General features: G+C 39.8%; 1 protein-coding gene across 7 annotated transcripts in view; it reads left to right on the top strand.

Moving 5' to 3' along the window:
* Nucleotides 1–19,974, top strand: part of ATP8A2 (ATPase phospholipid transporting 8A2) — a 315,186-nt gene that overhangs the window by 255,108 nt on the left and 40,104 nt on the right. For 2 of the 7 annotated variants that reach the window (XM_040057234.2, XM_040057233.2), the window contains exon 35: nucleotides 14,037–14,440. The exons of the other annotated variants lie outside the window; for them this stretch is intronic. In XM_040057234.2, coding sequence (XP_039913168.1) covers nucleotides 14,037–14,069 — 33 coding nt within the window. In that variant the 3' untranslated portion in view covers nucleotides 14,070–14,440. Of the gene's footprint in view, nucleotides 1–14,036; nucleotides 14,441–19,974 lie in introns of those variants that run through there. 7 annotated transcript variants of the gene reach the window in all.

The raw sequence follows: 19,974 nt of genomic DNA, 5'->3' as shown, positions 1-19,974 counted from the left end.
CATTCAAGTTTTCTGCCAGGTGAAAAAGGTTTGGGATTGGTTTTTTTCAAATGCTAATTTCATTACTTGGCTACCCTGGTAGGCACGTTAGCTTCTGAAGTGTTGGCAAAACAGAAGAGCTCTGAAAGTAGGAATGAACGTGTTTCCTTAATCATACTGGTTCTAGATTCTTTTAATCAGCCTTTTTTAACACCTATTTTATGACATCCCCAGACTAAACATTTTAAAGAAGGGGTGTCTTTGTTTCATTCACTGCATCTTTTGTGTTCTGGTTATATCCAGTTAAACCTAGTATTTCTTGGGTTGAAAATTGTAAAATTCGTAAAAGAAAGCCCACCAACCGATGGACTAAAATTCAGCTAAATGCTTTGGAGAAAGAATATCTTCATTAAAAATTCACTAAACAAATGTATCTGAGATACTCATATCCAAAGTAAAAGAGGTTGCACATAGGAATGATTTGACAAAAAGGTATTATTTAATGAGATAAATAGAGATCATTAAAACACTATATCATTAAATGAAGAGGTTAAAGGAACCTTTTATACTTATATTCCATCTCACTAATTCTGTGCATCAGACACTGGATTGATATTCAGGAAGCAGATGAGAGTAAGGAAGTTGTTCTTCTTATGACAAGGTATTCTGTTAAAAGAAAATTGCACTACGCTGTTAAGCCATTGACACAAGTAATTTTTTGTAAATGAAACAAAATTATGTACAAGAGAAGTGCAAACTAAAATGTAAGTAAACTGCAAAATTTTCTTCAACTTGTTTACTTGCCTGCTGATGCGTACCATGAAAGGCTTAGCTGCAAAAGTTGGCTTCTGGATTAAGTGATGTGTCACTGAGCATTATAAATATCCACTATATTTACAATGTGGAAAATATTTATTTCATAGCTTATTTGGGCAGATGTGAGCAAGTGTGGGAAGTATGTTAATATATGGAAACACATAACTCTTTAAGTCAAATATTTCCAGTTGGTAATATCCCCAGCACAGATTAAATTTCTGCCTAAAGCACAGCCATGTTCTGTGCTGCCCTTCTCAACCTTGCCAAGTGAAGGCATGTCTCTTCAACAGGCAGGGATTTGGTTTACTCAGAAGGGGTTTGCTCTGGTCACTTCCATAACAGGCCAAGCAGGCTGAGGATCACTGACTGTCCAGCTTTAAGCAATAGGATAGTGTTTAAACAGGATTTATGGCAAGCCAAGCCATACAAATTGTTGCTGTATCAGGTCACTAATCCAGTTAGTCCTCTGTCTTCTCTCGGGTTACACATAGTATTTTTTAAAAAACGGGAATTGAACAATCAAGGTTTGACTGAACTTCAAAAGCTGCTAATTAACCATAGTAATCTGGATGACAGTGGGGCGCACCTTATTGCCTAATCCATGAGGATTTATACCCTAAAAACTGTAATCCCTGCCTTGGTCTTTTTTGTCATGTTTTAGAGGACTCATGGCTGGTTGGTCGAGCATATGGTACTGATGCATGCACAGATCGGGTCCATCGCAGGGTGTTGGCTCTCTTTGAATCCAGCTGCTAAACTACAATAGGAGAAAGCTAAAAATACATCAGATATTTTCCTAATACTGCACTGCCATGAAAGCAACTGGGTGGTTTTAGGAAGCCATCACAGAGTCACAAATGGGAGGACCTGTCCCCTTTGAAAGGTCCGTGTGATTGCACAGTGCATTCCCGTAGGAAATCTGAGGGTTCACTCGTGCTCCCTGGTCTCATACCAGGAGAGCCAGTGGAGGCAGGGGGGCTCCTCACAGTTGGGTAGGTTGTTGGCTTCAAAGTGATCTTGTTGCAGTGCATTCTTCAGGCTCTGTGGCATGGATTTTCACTTTTAAATCGCCTCTCTCCTTGACTTGGAACATCCTGTGTCCTTTCTTTCCTCCTGCCAAGGATAAATAGCAGTGGGAAACACAAGGCTGGTGACATTGCTGGAGATGAGTTCCTTCTGTCTTCAGACACCCTGGAAAGAACGAAAGATCCTGCCGGTCTTCTCAGACCCTCTTATGATGACAAATTCACATCTAAGCCCATTACTCGAGCCTCATCTCCATTTTACTTCATGATACAGTTGACAGCTATATGGCTGTCAAGATGAAAATGTCCAGGATTTTTGGCAATAGAGACTCCCATCAGTAGTCAAAAGAGCTCTACTGAGTACATTTATGTAGCTCAGTGGACTGAATTTTCATCCTGCCTTTTAATTAATGTCTGTCACTGAAGTTGGAGATTTTATTTCTCAGTAAAGGTCAGAGTACAGCTAGTGGCTCTGTGGGCTTTGCGTCCACAGAAAGGAAGGTCTCTGATTTCTGCCAGACTGATAGGTTGATGTTTACTGAGCTCCTTAATGTTTTCTCTCTGCTCCTTCTCTGTAAGATCTCAACCTAGTGCTAATATCTGTGTGCCCGTCTTCTGAACATCACCATTTGCTTCCTCAGCACTTCTGAGGAAGTGGTGTTCTTGGTCAGTCTTGGTGATTTTCAGTCAAGACGATAGGGAAGCGTAGGGAGTAAAGCTACTGCTTGTTGTAAATTTCCACCAAAGAATGGGATCAATTTTGCAACTGATTTGGTCTTTTTATGATAAAACAAGCTGTCCAATAAGCATCTTGCCCTTGAATGAAAATGTCACATCCAATGCTGTCATCATCCAGTTAACTCTAAGTTTGAAAAATCAGAGTTTTCCAGAAGAAAGTATCAACTTTTTCAGTTAATAATCCTGTTCCTGGTTCTATTCATGATTCTGAGCTCTCTCATCTTACAGAAGGCAGGAGAGACTAAGAATTTGCCTCGTACTTTGCAAGGATGCAAACACAGAGGGAAACACTACTTAAAATACAGTTTTACTATTACTGGTTCTACTTAAAATATATCTAGATATGTGAAGAAGGGGCACCAAATAAGCAAACATGTTATTAATGCTCAAGGACAGTGTTGATGCAAAGGGGTCTAAATACGCTCTGTGTAACCTCAGCTGAAGAGTACTTCTGAAGAGCTGCTTTCTAGGGTGAGGAAATTCCAGTAGAGCTTTCCAGTAATAGTTGCAGTAGCAGAACAAGCAGGAAAAAAAGTTGCTTTGTAAGGAGCAGATTAATATTTTCATGAGGTGACAAAGTAATTTTGTTTTGAAAAAAACACCAACAGATGTTGTGTGCATTTGATGTGATGCACCACGAGCCACAGGAGTCGTACCACAGTACTAAGCCAGAACTTTGTAAATGTGTACTTGAAATGACACGCTGCTGCCCGTGTGACTTCAGTGACCAGCAAGATAGCTTCCAGTTGGAAATTCCAATTGGTCTGTCATAAATTTTCAGTTGCAGACAAGTCAGTTTGGTATTTTAATATTATGATCTATTTGGTATTATTTTTTAATGTTTTATCCCTTGACAAGAGTTGGCTTAGAGTTCTATACTCTCCCCTGTGCATTATATACCCAAGTCATATGATCACAAGAGTGGGCTCTTCTGGCTTTAGTAGACCCAAGCTATCTCTTACTTGTAACAAATCCCACCTGAGAAGGATGTGTATTCCCTGGTAATTGCCTTTTTGCATCGACTCAGTTATTTGGTATAGAATAAACAATGAAATACATATGTATGTAACATCCTATTGTTGATCCTGCTTCAACACTCAACAATCAGCAAGATTCCCAGGAGCTGGTGACTGGCTGGTACAATTTTCATAATCTTTTGGTTTGCATTTTTATCCTGTCTTTCCAAAGGAGGCTATCAGGTGCCATAATTGGTTTTGGGAGTTTATTTGCTATTAGGGCAGAATCTGATTATTCCATTTAGAGTGATATCTAGAATACTTTTTGATAACTGTGTTGACATATGCCAAGTCAGAAAATTTTCAGCAATCCATTCCCTTTAAATGCTACTGTAGTGCATAACCAAGAAAAATGTAGGCTTTTTTAATCTTGCAAATCTCAAAATAATAAGAGGAAAACTAATTTCATGTAGCTGACTGAGGTTAGGAGCAATACATACTTGATTAGTTCAGACCACACAAACTCTCGTTTGTCTTGGAGCTGTTTAATTATGCTTTCAGCATTGTACTGAAAATTATAGTAAAACTGGAAATCATAAAACTTTGTGTTACTAAAATTCGTCCACATATTTCATAATACAAGTCAAAGAAAGTGCTTAACATGGGTACCAAATTATGTGATGAGAAAACAAGTTGATTTTCTGTCATACTAGTTGTACATTCTGTTACATTGGGATCAAGACTTCGAGGCGTTGGGTTGTTCTTTTGGAGCTTTTTGGAGCTGAATTCATTTAAGGTGAATAACAAAAGAAGAAAACAGGGACGTGTGTCTTCCTCTTCTGTTACTCTGGTTTTTCTGAGCCTTTTGATTTTCTTAAATGGAGTCAGATCTTTTTAGTTATTGTACAATATTAAGAGCAGTTTTCTACCTTTTCCCACAGATGTAACATAAACAAATCCTTTGTTTTTCATTCTCTGTCCTTTGTTTGCATATTTCTAACCTGAAAACAATTGTAACTGACAGTTGGTTTAGCCACTTGGCTGAGGGGTGAAAAACCCCAGAAGCTCATCTTCTGCTAGACCCACAAATGTATAAAAAGTAAGAAATAAAACAAAGAGCTCTCTCTCCGCCTGGATTTCAGCTTTTGGGCTGGACGGAGAAACCTCTGCTCTGCAAAACCACTTGTCTGCGTGTGGCTGCTTTGTGTGTCTTGGTGACACTCTTCTGTAGTTCAACTGTTGTGGAATTCACTGCTGAATTTGGGGGATGAAGGTGGTGGGTTTCAAGTAAGTTTACACAAATCTTCATGTCACTTCTAAGCCCCATCCTCAAGAATAGAGATTTTCAGAGGAGATTTCACTCTAAGCCAAATCACAGAATCAAAAAATATTCTGAGTTGGAAGAGACCCACAAAGACCATTGAGTCCAGGTCTTAAGTGGATGGCCCATACAGGCCTTTGACAGACAGCAGCCACGTGTTGTCATTACCGTGGTTTGTGCATTATCCTCACTCACCATGTGTATGTAAGATTGGGTAGAGCAACTGTGGGTTCAGCAGCTAAAGATAGGGTTAGAAGCCAGCACGAGTCTGGAAGCAGACTAAGATTTTTAGTATATTCCATATTGCATGTGCCGTGCTGCCAATTCATGTCTGTGCTTATGTAGCTCCTGCCTGCCTGTGCCTCAGCCTCAAGGGTTTATTCCATAGGAAGCCTTTCTACTAAAACTGTACAGACTGAGGATGGATGTTTTTTTGTTCTTCAGGGGAGGATTTTTCTGCCTCCTCAGAGAGATGATTTCCCTGTGCAATACTCAGTAACAGTCTGTTTATTTCTGTGCTGCTGGACTGGCCTCACTTTTGGTTTTGGGAACTGTGCTTTGTAGATATGTCAGATAGAACGAGTAGAGATTGTGTACCTTGAATGTTGGGTTTTCGGCTATAAAGCTATGCTGAGAACCTGTGTGGTCTTGGGGCTTTTTGTGTTTGCATTAGTTTAATTGCTTCTTTGACCCCTCTTCCTCTGCTGGCCTTTCAGGCTCTGCGGGCTCTTAGCCTCACTGATATCTCTCCGCAAGATCTTTGTACCAGGAAGCATCCGGGCTTGTCTGGAACTCCCCCAGCCCTGCTATCCAGCTATATCCAGCATTTTCTCTGGCTTTTATACTAAACTTCTGGTTTTACAATTTCAATACTTGTAATTTGTTTCTTTCTGTTCTGTTAAGCTGTAGATGAGGAGTTTATTAGTTTTAGTTCTCTTTATAACACATCTGTTTCAGCATCTGACTGCTTTTTCATTTCTTTCAGAGGCATTTAGTTGCCCTCTGAGAAAGGGAAGTAATTTATAAATATCCTTCTAGACCAGTTCTTTTATGCAGATCTACCAGTTATTTGATTAATTAATTTCTTTTATTGTTTCCTTTAATTTTTTCCCCTTGGGTTACTTTTCCATATTGTATTTCTACTGTCATATTCTAGGCAGTGTTTTTAAATTTCTGTGTTTATCATTACGGTCAAAATAGAATTTATTTTCTGCCTTAAAAGCATTAAAATTGAAGTTTATCCTACATTAGGAAACCTTTCAGTCTTGCTGTTTCTGTTATATAAAATCCAAAGCAGGGATCCACTAGTTAAAACAGTGAGAGGTACTGCAGTTTGAACAGAATACAGTTGTGTGAATTTCCACTATTTTTTGATTTCACTGGCTATATCAAAGAAGACTCTTGGGAATGGGCTGCAGGGAACCCTATCTGTCCAGGTCTGAAACATGTTGAAATAAGCTACACTTTCTTTTCCAGCTCATGCACCAGCATTTTTTTTCCCCTGAAAACCACGATGTAGGAAATGTCACTTGCACATTTCTATCTTGCCACTGTATGGACTTGGAATGTGGCCCAGACACACCCTCAAGCTTAATGGCACCCTTGCACCTGCATTCAGATGCGTATGCTGATTCTCACTGGTTTTTCTTTGTAGAAGTCTCTTTCTTTCCATTCAATCTGAATTTACAGACCCATTTTTCATTCATATATATATATATATATATATATGTGTGTGTATATATATATATGTATGCACATACATACACACCCCTCCTTTGGACCCAAAGTCTTTAAAAGATGATCCATTAAAAGCCAGCATAGATATTTCCTCTTCCTAAGAACTGAGGATAGTACTCACTCTTCTGCAAACTCTTTGGTGTTTTGAGGCTGCTGGAGTCAGCAAGATTTCTAAAGACAGGAAAATCCACAGCAGTTCAGATCTTCACCTTATTTCTCTTAAATGTGCTGATATTGCCAGTAATACTGCTGGGCTGCCTTATCTCTTGCTCTGGATTCTTTGTGGATTTGATGAACTAGATATATGAGTTCCTGTGGTGTCTTAAGTCAGAAAGGGATAATGCTCTTAGCTGAAAATAGGGCTGTTCTGTTTAGTATTTGTTTTTCCATTTATAACTTAAATATTTCCAATTAAAAAAAAAAAAATTGATTTCCCATACATATGTGAAGTTCTTCTCTGAATGCCCTAGGAGTTAAGGTATTCTTGGGGAAATAGTGCCATGTCTGGCATCAGTGAAGAGCGGCACTCTGGAGAAAGGCCTTTCAGAAAGGGAACTTTCTTCTGCATTGCTGAGCTATGAATGTGGCAGGAAATATCCTAAGCAGTCTGGCTTCCCGAGGCGGTGGTTTCTTAGGACCTCTCCTACTTCCAGGTACAGTAAACTCTCTGGACACATGAACATTTTCTTGATCAGCTTCTACTTCTGGAATGTGCTAATTTGGATCTTCTTGCATGGAAAGGCTCTAACAATAATAACTGTATTGTAGACAGACCTAACCAGAAAGTCTGTCAGGGTCAAGCTGACATCTGAGCAACCATTGGAGTCTGCTCTGAGTGAGGAAACCTTAAGAAAACTTGGATGCCACATCTGGGACTTAACTCAAGACTGATGTATTTTGAACAGCAGAATCTTGGTCAGGGATTAAAAGCAGTGATGTCTCTGAAGGAGGTTGAAGCAGCTGACTTCTGGGTATTCGTGTTTGGTTTAGCCTTGTAGAACTCCTGTTTCATTTGACTTCAGTTTGTTCCTGTCAGTACTTGAGCTCCCCTACAACACAGTTTCCTGTTTAATTTCGAAGGAGCATTACTATTGTAATAGCAATTGCATGAGACTAACCTACCTTCTTTGATCTGACAGGGAGTCTTCTTGTTTGCACTTGACTAACACTGTCAGTCAAAAGTCACTGAGTCGTGTTACTATATTATTTTCCTGGAGTTGACTGACCTTTCCTAATTACTGTAATATTTAATTTCTTTTTAATTTTCATTATGCTTCGTAATTGATTAGGTATATATCTGGCAAAGACTTGTGGAATGATTTGGATTTGAAGGTACCTTGAAAGTAATTTAGGTCCAAACCCCAAATACCCTCTCCGCACACACACCCTATAGGGCAGGAACACTATATATAGGTATATCTTTTGTCTGGTGGTTTGAATCTACTGTGCAGAGGACCACTTGTTTTGTAAGCAGCTGTTTTGTTTTGTTTCTTCTAGACATTCAATATTAATAAATCTGAACTTGCAGTTTCAGGCAGTCCTGGAATATCATGCTTGAGCTCTTGGGTTAGTAAATAAAATGTGTCTCCTTTGCTGCTTGGTAAAATATTTTGGATATGGTCTTTTCCAATCTTGTCAATACCTTGTTCCTCTGATCATGCCCTGGAATTTGATTGCCAAGTGGCATACAGGGTTGGGTTGTTTTAGTTTGCCAATTTGCACTTGGGTTTGATTTCCTGTCTTAAAAGTGTTTCAGGTAAACCACAGGTGTCTGGACTGAAAAGTTAACAGAAGGCACCTAACTCCTGAAAATACATAATCTGTATATGGTGCCACAGTAATTTTCAGAAACTTTATTGGCATGCTAATAGCTGTCTTAGGTTATAATAATTTTAGTCAGGGGAATTGGATGTGGTAACACCCTGAATCTGTCAAAACAGACATAGCAGCTGACAGTGTGCAAAAAATCACTTGGTCTCTTTGCTCAAGTGATGTGTGAAGTGTGTAATAGAAGTAGGCTTGAAGTCCTCAATTAATATATGTGACAATACCAAAATTTAAAATGTGCAGACTTCCATTTCCTAATTAATAAATGCTTATACTAATTAAATGACAGTGGCAATTTTAATCCCCCGAATTTAAGAATCTCTGACTCATTGCCACAGGAGAATATAGTAGTGGCAAAAATTATTAGGCATTTCTGCAGCATGCTTTTACATTGGATCTGAAATCATTCAGAGGCAAGCAGATATCTCCATGATCATTGTGCAATGGGCTCTAGGAAAACCCTGTTCAAGCAGGAAGGTTGGACCAGGTCACCCCACTGGTGGTCCCTCCCAACTTCTGTGACTGTATCCAGTAAATAAGGAAACAAAACTATAGATGGGGAGGTTGGTGAGGTGAAGTACAACTATAGTAGCAGACTCTTTAGCAAAGATTGTGGAGGAGTCGACTGTAAGTAACTGTGGGTTGCGGCCTCTTTCAAATCAATATAAAGTTTACCCTGAAATCGTTCCTGACTACATTTCTAAAGGTTTGCAAAAAGGACCACAAAATGAATGCTTATCAAAAGGCTGGGGGTGGGTGTCTGTCTATAAGGGGAACTGCAAACAGAAACAGAAGGGATTTGACTTTTGTTTTACTGCTCTGGCTGTTGTTCCTCTGAGACACAGAAATCGGACACTGGGCCTGATGAAAGTGTAAGTGAAGGGGGGTAGCGAGCTTCCTGTGCCAAAAATGAGCATGTATTGGAAAGGCTGAATATGGCTTAGGAAAATCAAAACAGTGTGATTATACACAGGCAGTGCTGTCAGTAACACAAAAAAAGCTTAAGAAAAGAAAAGGCAAAGGTTGTTTTGTGAGGAAACACCACAGTCACATTAACTTGGGGAATAATTTGCCTCGTGATGTTTAATGTCACATCACTCATTTAAAGCCCTAAAAATAGTGTTTATAATAAAACCCCTGACACAACCATGACTGGTGTGATTCAGATGCCCCCTTTCCTTTTTTAATTTGTGAACAAAGCTGCTCCTTTGAAGAGAAATGTTTGTTTACAGTTGTTTATCAGTGCAGGAAATGGATCAATTAGATGTAACTTTCTGAGTTAATTGAGTGCCACTACTGAAACCACCTGACGTCATGCTGGTGCCAGCAATGCCAGCTGAGAAGTCTCACCGTTGTTGCTGTGAGAAAGACAAGGACACGATGGGAAATGTTATTTTTGGCCCTCAAAAGATTAAAAATTTTAAATATTTATAGAGTCTTATCTAAAATACTGATTGGTTATTAGTGCCTTGAATTGAGGCAGGGATGTGTGAATCCCTAGAGCTTTATGACCATACCCCATCTGAATTAATCTGAACCATTAACAGGGAATTGGCGCTCTGAATTTTCCTCTAGCTGTATCCTCCTTTCCACACTGCACTGCCTTTATGTTTTCCTCTTGGATTGTTTTGTTAATGATCTAGAATGCAATAACAGCACACAAAAAAATAGCTTTCAGATTCACCCCTCTTTGAAATATTTGGCTTCAGAGCTATATTTATTTTTTTCTTTTGCTTGTTTGTTTGTTTTTGGTTTTTTGTTGTTTTGTTTTGGTGTGGGTTTTTGTTATTTTTTTCCCCTGCTGCACAGGTTTATAATCCTTTTTGCCTGTGCAAAAGCAGAATGACTTCATTAGCATGGTGCTACCTTGTCGCTGTACTGAGTTTTGCAATATTTTTCTTATTCAACAGTTTCTTCCCTGCTGACTTAAGGGAGTTTTGGGAGGGGGAGGGAGGAGGCTTAACGTAAATATTCTGGATTATTTTTTCCTGGCAAATTCCTGGCTTATTTTGAGACTGGAGAAGCTACTGGATGCATTTGTTAGTGTTGCAAACCCATATTTTTCCTGTCAGTTGCAGAATAGCTCTGGCTTATGACAATTGTAATGAGGTCTTTGAGAATGCTTCTGTGGCCTGTAGAAAATGGGTCTATTGTGGGAGCCAGGAACCCTTTCAGAAAGCCCCAATTTCAGAGCTGAGAGAGAAACAGGAGAGCAGAACTTTAAAGTAAATCTCCTCTCTCATCTAATCTTGAATCTTGCGGGAGAACCACTTGAGGCTACCAGCAAGGTTGAAACTACTCAGAGTGGCTAATGTTTATCAGTTAATATTAAAAAAAAAAAAAAAAAAAAAAAAAAAAAAAAAAAAAAAAAAAAACACGAAACACTTTTCCTCTGATATGATTTTGATGTTGCTGTCAGGGTTGTGGTAAAAGAGTGAATGAACTTGGGACATTCTTTAAGGGCAGAACACACAAGAAAACTCAGGAGGTCAGTTACCTTAAGAATGTCTCAAATTCAATAGGCTTGTGAGCCTAAGGCAAGCTTAATTAAACTTAAAGGAAAGCAAAAATAAGAATTTAAGATGCTGGTTTGGTTCTTATAAACCCGAGTAAGCCAAAGTCTGGATTACTCGATTATATATGGTTGTGGGATTTGTTTTGTGAGCATTTTCCTGCACAGTGCAAATTCTCAGCATCCTTGTCTTTCCCTGTGTGTGTGTGTCAGTCTCTGAAAAAGGAGAGGAACTTAAGGTTACAATTTGAGGGCTTAGAATGTACTCCATGTCACCCTTTTGCCTCTCAGGCTGCCTGCAGACGCTCTGGAAAGTATTTGTAAGGAGAAGGAAATACAATAATACTCTTTGGAGTATAAACCTGAGACTCTATCTGTGCAGCTGTTCCATGTCCATGCCTTGGAAAAGAGAGGAGTTCCCTGAAAGGGATTGCAAAGCCCCACTTTGCAGTAAAGTTTATTAGGAAGGCCCAAGTTGGCTGCAACGTGTGGGTTTGTGGACTGAAAACTTGTCACTTTTGAAGGAGCTGAAGCCTAGAGCCTGGCAGTGTGGTATTGTTTTTCCTATGTTAAAAATATTCTTTAAGGAGCTCTGCATAACACATCTTCATTGAGTTATCTTTCTTCCTTTCCCTTTTTGATTGAAATATGCGTGGCTTTATTAACAGTTTAGTTTACCTCTCTGTTAATCTAAACTAAAAGATTTGAAGGGCTTCTGCAATGCATTTAAGTATCACTGAGCTGGGTGGCTGTGAGAGGAAATGGTCAAATTCCAGCTCCTGTGTGCACAGCTCCTTAGTTTCTGGAGCTCTCAGTGTCTCCTTTACCTGCAGCCTGCAGCTGATGCAGCCTAAATAATGCATCCTTGGTGCCAGTACAGGTTTTTTACTGTCTTGGCTGTGACGATGCCCTGTGGCAAAGTATAGGAAGAGTATAAGAACAGGAAGGGATGTAATGGTGCTTCTGTGGTGTGATCTCCTACCTCTAAGCAGGTCAGGAATTTCAACATTCAGGAATAATACCTTTGGTTTTATGTAGTGTGATCACTCTCTGCCCCACAGCAACCTCCCTGAATCATATGCTATATATGTGAAAGCATATTACCTCCATATGGTTTTGAACCTACCACTGGCTGTCTGCTCCAGTGTTCCAAGTTCTTGTACTAGAATAAAAATGAACAATTATTCTTTTTACCTGCTTTCTGCCATTCTTCCCTTTACCGGTCTTTATGTAGTGTTTCTCTCTCTCTCTCTCTCTCTCCTTTGATGAAAGTCATTGCACTAGTCATTACTCATAGTGAAGCCATGCCATACTGTGATTATTCCTGTTGCCTTTCCTCTCAACCTTTTCTAACTTTCTGGTGTCCTTTTTTGGAATCAAGATGGCACATAGAAGCAAGTTGGTTTGTTGGGATTTTTTTTTGTAGCAGCAAAATATTTTTGTTTCTTCAATCCCATTTCTAGTAAGCTCTAATGCTGAATTTGCTTTTCTTGACTCCTGGACAACAGGATTACATACTTAGGCCTTCAGCTGACTATTACTAATACAATTTTCCCCCATGTCTATCACTTTTTACTGAAACACAATGAATTTTATTTTATTGCAAAAAATTGCAAGCTGAGCCACTTGCTCCCTCTCCCACCAGCTGAATCCAGGAGAGAATTATAAGGGTAAAAGATGGAAAACTCATGGGTTGAGATACAGACACGTTAATAGGGAAAGAAAAAGCTGCACACACAAGAAGCAAACTAGGAATTAATTCACTGCTTCCCGTGGACAGGCAGGTGTTCAGCCATATCCAGGAGAGCAGAGCCCTATCAAGTGTATTGATTACTCAGGAAGACAAACACCATCACTTCGGAGGTCCTCCTCTTTCTCCTTCTTCCCCCCATTTTATACACACAGCATGATGTCAGATGGTCTGGAATATCCGGTTGGGGTCACCTGTTCTGGCTGTGTTTCCTCCCAACCTCCCATACACTCCCAGCCCTGCCACTCCAGCATGGCAGTATGGAAATCAGAACAGGCCTTGGCTCTGTGTAAGTCCTGCTCAGCAATAACAAAAACATCTCTACATTGTCAACACTGCCTTCAGCACAACTCCAAAACACAGCCTTATTCCAGGCACTGTGAACAAAATTGACTCTACCCCAGCAAAAGCCAGCAAACTACAATCTGAGAAATGAAGTTTTCTACCACAGAGGTGTGGTGTAGAGCTCAAATTAGTAAGCAGCATAACTCTTCCTGGAGAGCTCTTAATAGAAAGAAACAGGGAAATGCAAAGTATTTTAAAAATTTGATCTGACTCTGCTTGGCATTAGGGTGACCCATGCTCCAAAGTCACTTAAGTGTTCTTGAAAAATACCATAATGATTAGCAAGCAGCTTGCAGTGTGATTGCTGGTCAGATGTGTACACAGGGAGGAGGGGGAGGTACCCACTGTGGGCCAAGGTAAACCTCCAGAGTCCCTAAAGGGGGGAAACAATGGCTTAAATGAAAAGATTTCTGGCAAGCTTTTTGAAAATGCTAGTTGTCTGTTACTCCAAGGCTTAAAGGCTTCGAGATTTGTTTCCAGTGTCACAGTTTTGGAAAATCTCAATGCTTCTACTGTTTTAACATAAATTCTGAAATTACTGACCTTCATCTACTGTACCTTGCAGGCTTTAAGCAGAATATAATCCTAATATATAATATAATATAGCACAATAAGCAGAATAAAATCCACCTTTTTTAATAGTCCGGCAGAAACCATTTCAAAACTGTTCTTGATTATGTGTGGCTGACACAATTTTAAAGAGTAGCTGTGTGGGAATGTTTCTTTTAAAACTACACACAGCATGGCATTGTAGGATTTTTGCACAGAGAAGAAAATAAACTAGGTCATCATAGGTCAAACTTCAGTCTTCCAGTGAGAAAAGCATCTATTTTAAGTGGAAGATGAGAAATGATATAGTAACTGTTACCCCAAAGTGAAAAATGGTGCTGTTTATGTATTTAATTGGTCAGGGTTTGCAGTGGGGCTTTGAATTCCGCTGCTGTCGGATCTTGTGTTGCTGCTGTCCATCACGGGCTTTCTCTTTCTTAGAGGACTTACGGTAAATTTATTTTGGATGCCTTCTTAACAGGTGTTTCCTCAGCGCTGCGAAGGCTTTAAATGAGAACCGTGCTGCGTGTCCGGAGCTCTCAGCTGAAATCACACGCAGCCCGACTCGGGCGCTGGTGTGTTTGCTCATCTGTGGCCACGCTGACAGCAGGCCCTGGCGCGTCCCGCTGCCCGGCCTGGACGCGGAGCAGATGTCGGGGATTAGCGGGGAAGGATCTGGGCAGGCCTCGGGGCTGCGCCTTGGCGGAAGTCATTCATTGTGGGGACGCGGACGGGGCCGCTGGGCCTGCGCTGAGGGGTCGCCCGAAATGGGCCGCGGTGGTTTTGTGTGTCTGAATCAAAACCAAATGTTCTCCCGGTACCTTTTAATTAAAGGGAAAGCGTAAATCAACACGATAAAATAAAGTTAGCGCGCCAAGCGTCACTGTATTTCTATGGTGTTCTTCCCAGCGAAGAAGCTGGCGACGCGGGGCTCTGAAAGTCAGGCTGCCTTGCACACTGCGGGGGGAAAGGCTGTGCCCGGTCTGTCCTGCTGGGAAGGGCTGCGAGGCACGAGGTGGCCGTGCCTGACCTGGCCGCCAGCGGAGCCTCTACGCCTTGGACCGGTGCTCATGGTCAATTTGTCATTTTGTCAGTGTTTTATGCTTAAGGGAATGTTTCCTGTGGGACTGCCTGCCTTCAGCTGTTGGGTTTATTGCTGGCCCTTGTGTTTGGAACGTTCAGTGCTCAGTAACCAACCATCTGTGGGAACACAGGGGTAGCACAAGGTGGCCAAGACTGAGCGGTGCATGGCACTGTGTGTCCCCTACAAGACATCAAATACTGCACCACATTACTGAGAGGCTTGTCAGGCATCTCGCTGGGCTGGAAGCTAACTTTTGGCAGCAATTCATTAAGTTACGGGGTGAGAGCAGGCACCTGTAGCTGAGGTTTGTGATATGGGGAAAAAAAAAAAAATAATAATAAAAAAAATATATATATATATATAAAATTGCTACTATATTGTGATGCTGTTGTGAAGATTTCAGTAAAGGGTGAAAGGAAGGGAGAAAAATAAAGAGAGACACAGGGTGCATCTCCAGGCTTTGGCAAGAGAGTGAGGTGGGAGTCACTGCAGAGGTACTTCATATGTGACAATACAAGGCACAGAGACATGGTGGCTCTGTGAAGAAGTTCTACATGCTCAAGCAATGGCATAAATTACTCTGGGAATGAAAACAAAGGAAAGGAGCAAGGTTTCACATGAAAAACTATGTGTTTGTATAAGACTCCATTGGTCTGAGTTGAATTGCAGTCATGCTAATATAACCCAAGGCCATTTAGGGCTCCAGGAGTGGCAGTATGACAGTAAAGAAAACTTTGAATGAACTGCATTCAGAATATGCTTTAAGAATGTAACCATTGAATGAAGATAAAATCCCATGTGAATTTGTAGTGACTGAGCTAGTAAATTACTCTTCATGGAGAAATAAAATATGGGGAAGTAATGAGTGTTATCTGATGCAAGTCAACCATTGCTGTAACAGATTAAGGTCTCTAAAGTTGAGTTTAAAGGCCACGGTTTTCCAAAATGCAGAACTCCGTCTGTGGAAATGGTGTACTTCCAGCTGCTGCTGACTTTGGTAAGAATTCAACATGCTCATCGATTTATAAACCTATACCCCACTTTTAAAAACTTGGAAAAGATCTACTTCTCTGAGCCTTGGCGTTATGAGAGGTAATTCTTGCTGTATGGTTATTAGCCATTTTCTGAAATTCTTGAGCTACTAAGGAATCTATAAGATGTAAGACATGGGGAATAGTGTTATCCTGGTAAATGCAATCTCAAATCATATTAGGAAATAAGTAAGTTAAAAACAGCACATCAACAACAGTGTTTTCCATTTGTGTGTTTTGCTGCTGTGATTCACTGCAGGCAGCAAACCACATGTAGAGTTGCAGTACTCTCCAGCCAGCTGCCTGCAAGAGCAAGCAGGTGTCAGCCTGCCCCATTTAAATTGCTACATCAGGACTCTGGAGAGCAGCAGTCCTGCTGACATCAACTCATTTGCCATATTTGGGGACAAAATGCTGAATCTAATTTGAACTAATACTGATGGAAGTGTTGCCACAGGCCATTTCAGATCTTTCTTTGTGCTGTAGAACTTGGTTTTTGGTCAGCAGCTTCAGTCAGGACCTAGAATTGTTTAGATGTCTCAGGCATGTGGATAAATACCTGATTATACTTACTTGAAATATTTAGTAGTGTACTTAATGTTGGGGTTTTTTAATGCACTCTCTTAAGATGGTCTGTAAAAGCACAAAAAAAGTTACAATGAAGATACACATAGTAGCAAATGAAATAGTAAAGAAATAAATGCAGGTTTCAAAGATTTTTCTTTTATAAGTTAGTAAACCAATCATGTGAGATGGGCTAAGTGTTATTTTATACTAATATATATTTAAAAACTATTTTCCAATTAAATATTTGTTTATTTAAAAGCTTGCTTTGATAACACTCCACTGAGGGTGGTTGTATTTTTTTGTTCTCTGAGGTTAGTGCACATACCCAAATTCATACCACAAGGTCATGGCAGAGGTGATCTTTCTTCTCCTAGTAGAGCGTATTTTTACTTAGGACTGCTCTTACTGAGGTGGAGGGGATATCTTGAAACAAATGTATTTTATGTGAGGAAGCCGGTGCTGTTGTAGTAGCAGAGTTGGAAATTTTCAACACTTAAAGCCAGGAAATTTGAAGATTCTTTCTTTTTGTAGGTATAACTTGGCAAGTTGTACAAGTATCCTATATCTTTGCTGATAAGGAACAGCTTCTTCTAAACATAATTACTCCCCTGGAGTTTGAAATTCAAACGTGGGTTCTGTAAAATTAATTTTTTTCCCCCGCAGCTTTCATGATACAGGCACAGTTATTAAATAAGGGCAGCTACTCTTGTACAAGAGTCATTGCTGTTAAAATCTTTACAGAAACTTAGAGACACCTAACAGGAGTGGTTATGTGCTGAACATTATTACCTGAAAAGGAGAGTGGAAAGTATAAATTTCTTGTATGCAGAGTAGAAGTTTATCCTAAAGTGCATGAAGCAGTGAGTAGGACAAACGGTTACATTGTCGGCTCTTGTCAAAGTTACTCGCAGATTTCATGCCTTTGTTGGTGTAATTTGAGGGGGAAGGAGAGCAAAAAATACAAAGATTCTTTTAAAATTGTGTATAGGTGTGACTTTGCTTTCATGCTGGCATCACTTTCCTACATGTTTTACCTTGGCTCCGTGAAGTTAGGGAATCATGGCAGGTCACTGCCCAGCAGCCAGAGCTGCACATGGGCCTGCTCTGCCACGCTTCCCAGGGGAAGTTCATCTCAAATTGGAGCATAAAAAAAGATCATATTGTGTTGCACAACTGTGTAATTGGGCACATCTCAGAAAACTCAGATTATCATATAATTCAGGATAATACCAAGCCTGACTAAGGTGAAGAAAAATAAATCTTGGATGACATAAACAGTGTCAGTGGGGTTTTTTTCCAAGTTGTTCATGGTTTTAATATGTGCTGGAGAAACTCATGCTAATACAGAAGGGTATTTTAATTTTTTCTTTTTAATGTGAAAGAATAATTAGCACCTGGTGCTATTTAGGTAAAAATTTACTGATGTGTTTCATCCACTATGAGGAGAAGGTCCTTTGGTTAATGAGATCTGTGCTTTCTAATAAAATTTCAGGAGTCCACTCACCCATTTACATGGAGCATGATTTTACTACTAACTTTTAACCAACAGTTTTCTCCAAATTACTATGAAGAAACATAAATTTACCTTTTTTAAAATTATTATTTTAGCTTAATGTAATGAGTAATGAAAAAAAATTACAGGCTGCATGGTACTGAATCAGAGTTTACACTGCTAGTGAACCATGAAATCAAATTAAAGCACTATCTGATTAATTTTCTTAATTCTCTGCTATCAGAATAATAATGGAGAGTAGCATGGGCAGGCTCCTTGTTTAATTGGTACTGTTGTATACTATTTAAGTAATGAGATAAAGTAATTTTTTTTCCTTAAGCAGGACTGCATATGTAGAACATATCTTTAGTTAACACAAAACAGAGCTTATTTTAGCATCCTGTGGTACATATTTGGCCGATGATATGTTCATGTATCTATCAAATGTTAATTTCTATAAGTTACATTAAGAAATAGAATAAAAATAGGTTGTTAACTTGCTGTGTTTCTCCATTATGGAAAGAGTTCTTGACAAGAAAATTGAAGGATCTGGAAAAACCTTTCTTTGTGCTCCTGTGGTTTTATAGCTCTAACTAGTCCTTTCAAAACCATGGCTGTGTAGGTGAAGTTAGGTTTGGTGGGTTTTGCTTCCCCTTGAAGATTTTGATTTTTGTTTTGTACCTTTGTATTGCTAATTCCAGATCATGAAGTAACTTAAAACAAGTGATTTGTCTTTTTTGAGTTGACATTATGTTTTTTCTTGGTCTTCTGTACTTTAACTGGTATTTTTCTGCTTTCTTTTATTTGTCATAACCAGCAGCTTCCTTAGTGAAAAGCTCCTTGCCTGATACCTGGATTCAAAACACCTTGGGCTTTACTAGGAAAGCTGAATACATGCCTTTGTGCTGGTGCTGGCAATTTTCTTTTTGCCCAAAGTACTGCTCCTGTTGTCCCTCCTTACATTCATATCCAGGTGCTACATTAAAAATATCAACAGGCTTCATAACTAGGAAGCTAGACAGCAGATGGATTTCTTACTCTAGGCTCCCATGTGTCTTCAAGTATGACTGGCAAAATTAAGGGAAAGGAGTAAAATATTTGAGTGAGGTGTCTGATTTTTTTTTTCCTCCTTTCCTCCTGCTGCTGCTCTCAAGAGGATGTGGTGGTATGAGCAGAGACTGGGAGAGGGAGGAAATAGTTTTGAGACTGGAGCCATGTGTCATTGTGTTAAATGCAGGCAGCCAGTGAGGTCACTGTTTTCATCTGAGTCATTTTAGAATGAAAACTCTTACATTATGGAAAACATTGCACATCTTTATTTCAGATATGGAAATATCCAGCCAGCCTTTCAGCGGCAGAGCTCTGCTGATTTCATCTGAGGTACTCCTGACTCCCAGTGGTGGTGTAAGCAGGAGGGGAAATCAAATTCTTCTGCCTCATTTCTTAACACTTTGCCACTAACCCAAAGCACCTTTAGGTGCTTTTCCAGCCTAGACATGTGTTGAAGAGGGAGCTGGTGATTCTGTTGATTGTGCCTGTCAGCCCTGAATCTACTAAACCTATCCAGCCTGGAGCTGGCTGCAGTTACGTTGCAGGGAAATGTTCCTAAGCACCAACTCATGTTGAGGCTAGACTATGTTTGTGTACACAGGGAAAATCCTCGAGATTGCATTCTTGGATATTGATTATATTTCATACTTGTGCTCCAGGAGGCTCATTCTCCATGTAGTGTGATTTAGCTGGGGGACTTGGGCAATCTGCCCAGCTCTGCAGTCAATTTGTGTGACCATGAGCTAGCTCTATCATCTCTCTGCACTTATATTTTAATGTCTTTGATCTCTAAGGTGGGTTTCATGTTTGTAGAACCTTGAGGATCTTGTATAATACAGGAACTTTAAAACTATTTATGTATTTTTCTATAATATCAACAGCATGGGGTGGAGATACTGATCATTCCACACAAGCTAATAGAAATAATAGAAGGTTTTGATTTAATGTAGTAACAACGTTTTTTTATCACTTGAAGCGTGAGAAAGTCATTGCTAGCTGATGCCTTGAGAATCATTTATGAAAAAATGTGTTGGTTTTTGACACAGTATCTACTAGTTGTTACATGGCATGGAGTGCTTAGAGAGTTAGTTTGTGGCAAGTCTTGTGTGCCTTAAGATCTGTTCAGTCACTTGATTCTTAAGAATTATTACCTTTTTCCATTAGAGGTAAAACTTCCAGGCCTTTTGAAAGAACA

Source organism: Hirundo rustica, chromosome 2 (genome assembly GCF_015227805.2).
Source record: "Hirundo rustica isolate bHirRus1 chromosome 2, bHirRus1.pri.v3, whole genome shotgun sequence".
NCBI classification, from domain to species: domain Eukaryota; kingdom Metazoa; phylum Chordata; class Aves; order Passeriformes; family Hirundinidae; genus Hirundo; species Hirundo rustica.
Note: the sequence above shows the minus strand (reverse complement) of the source record. Positions and strands in the feature narration are given on the sequence as shown.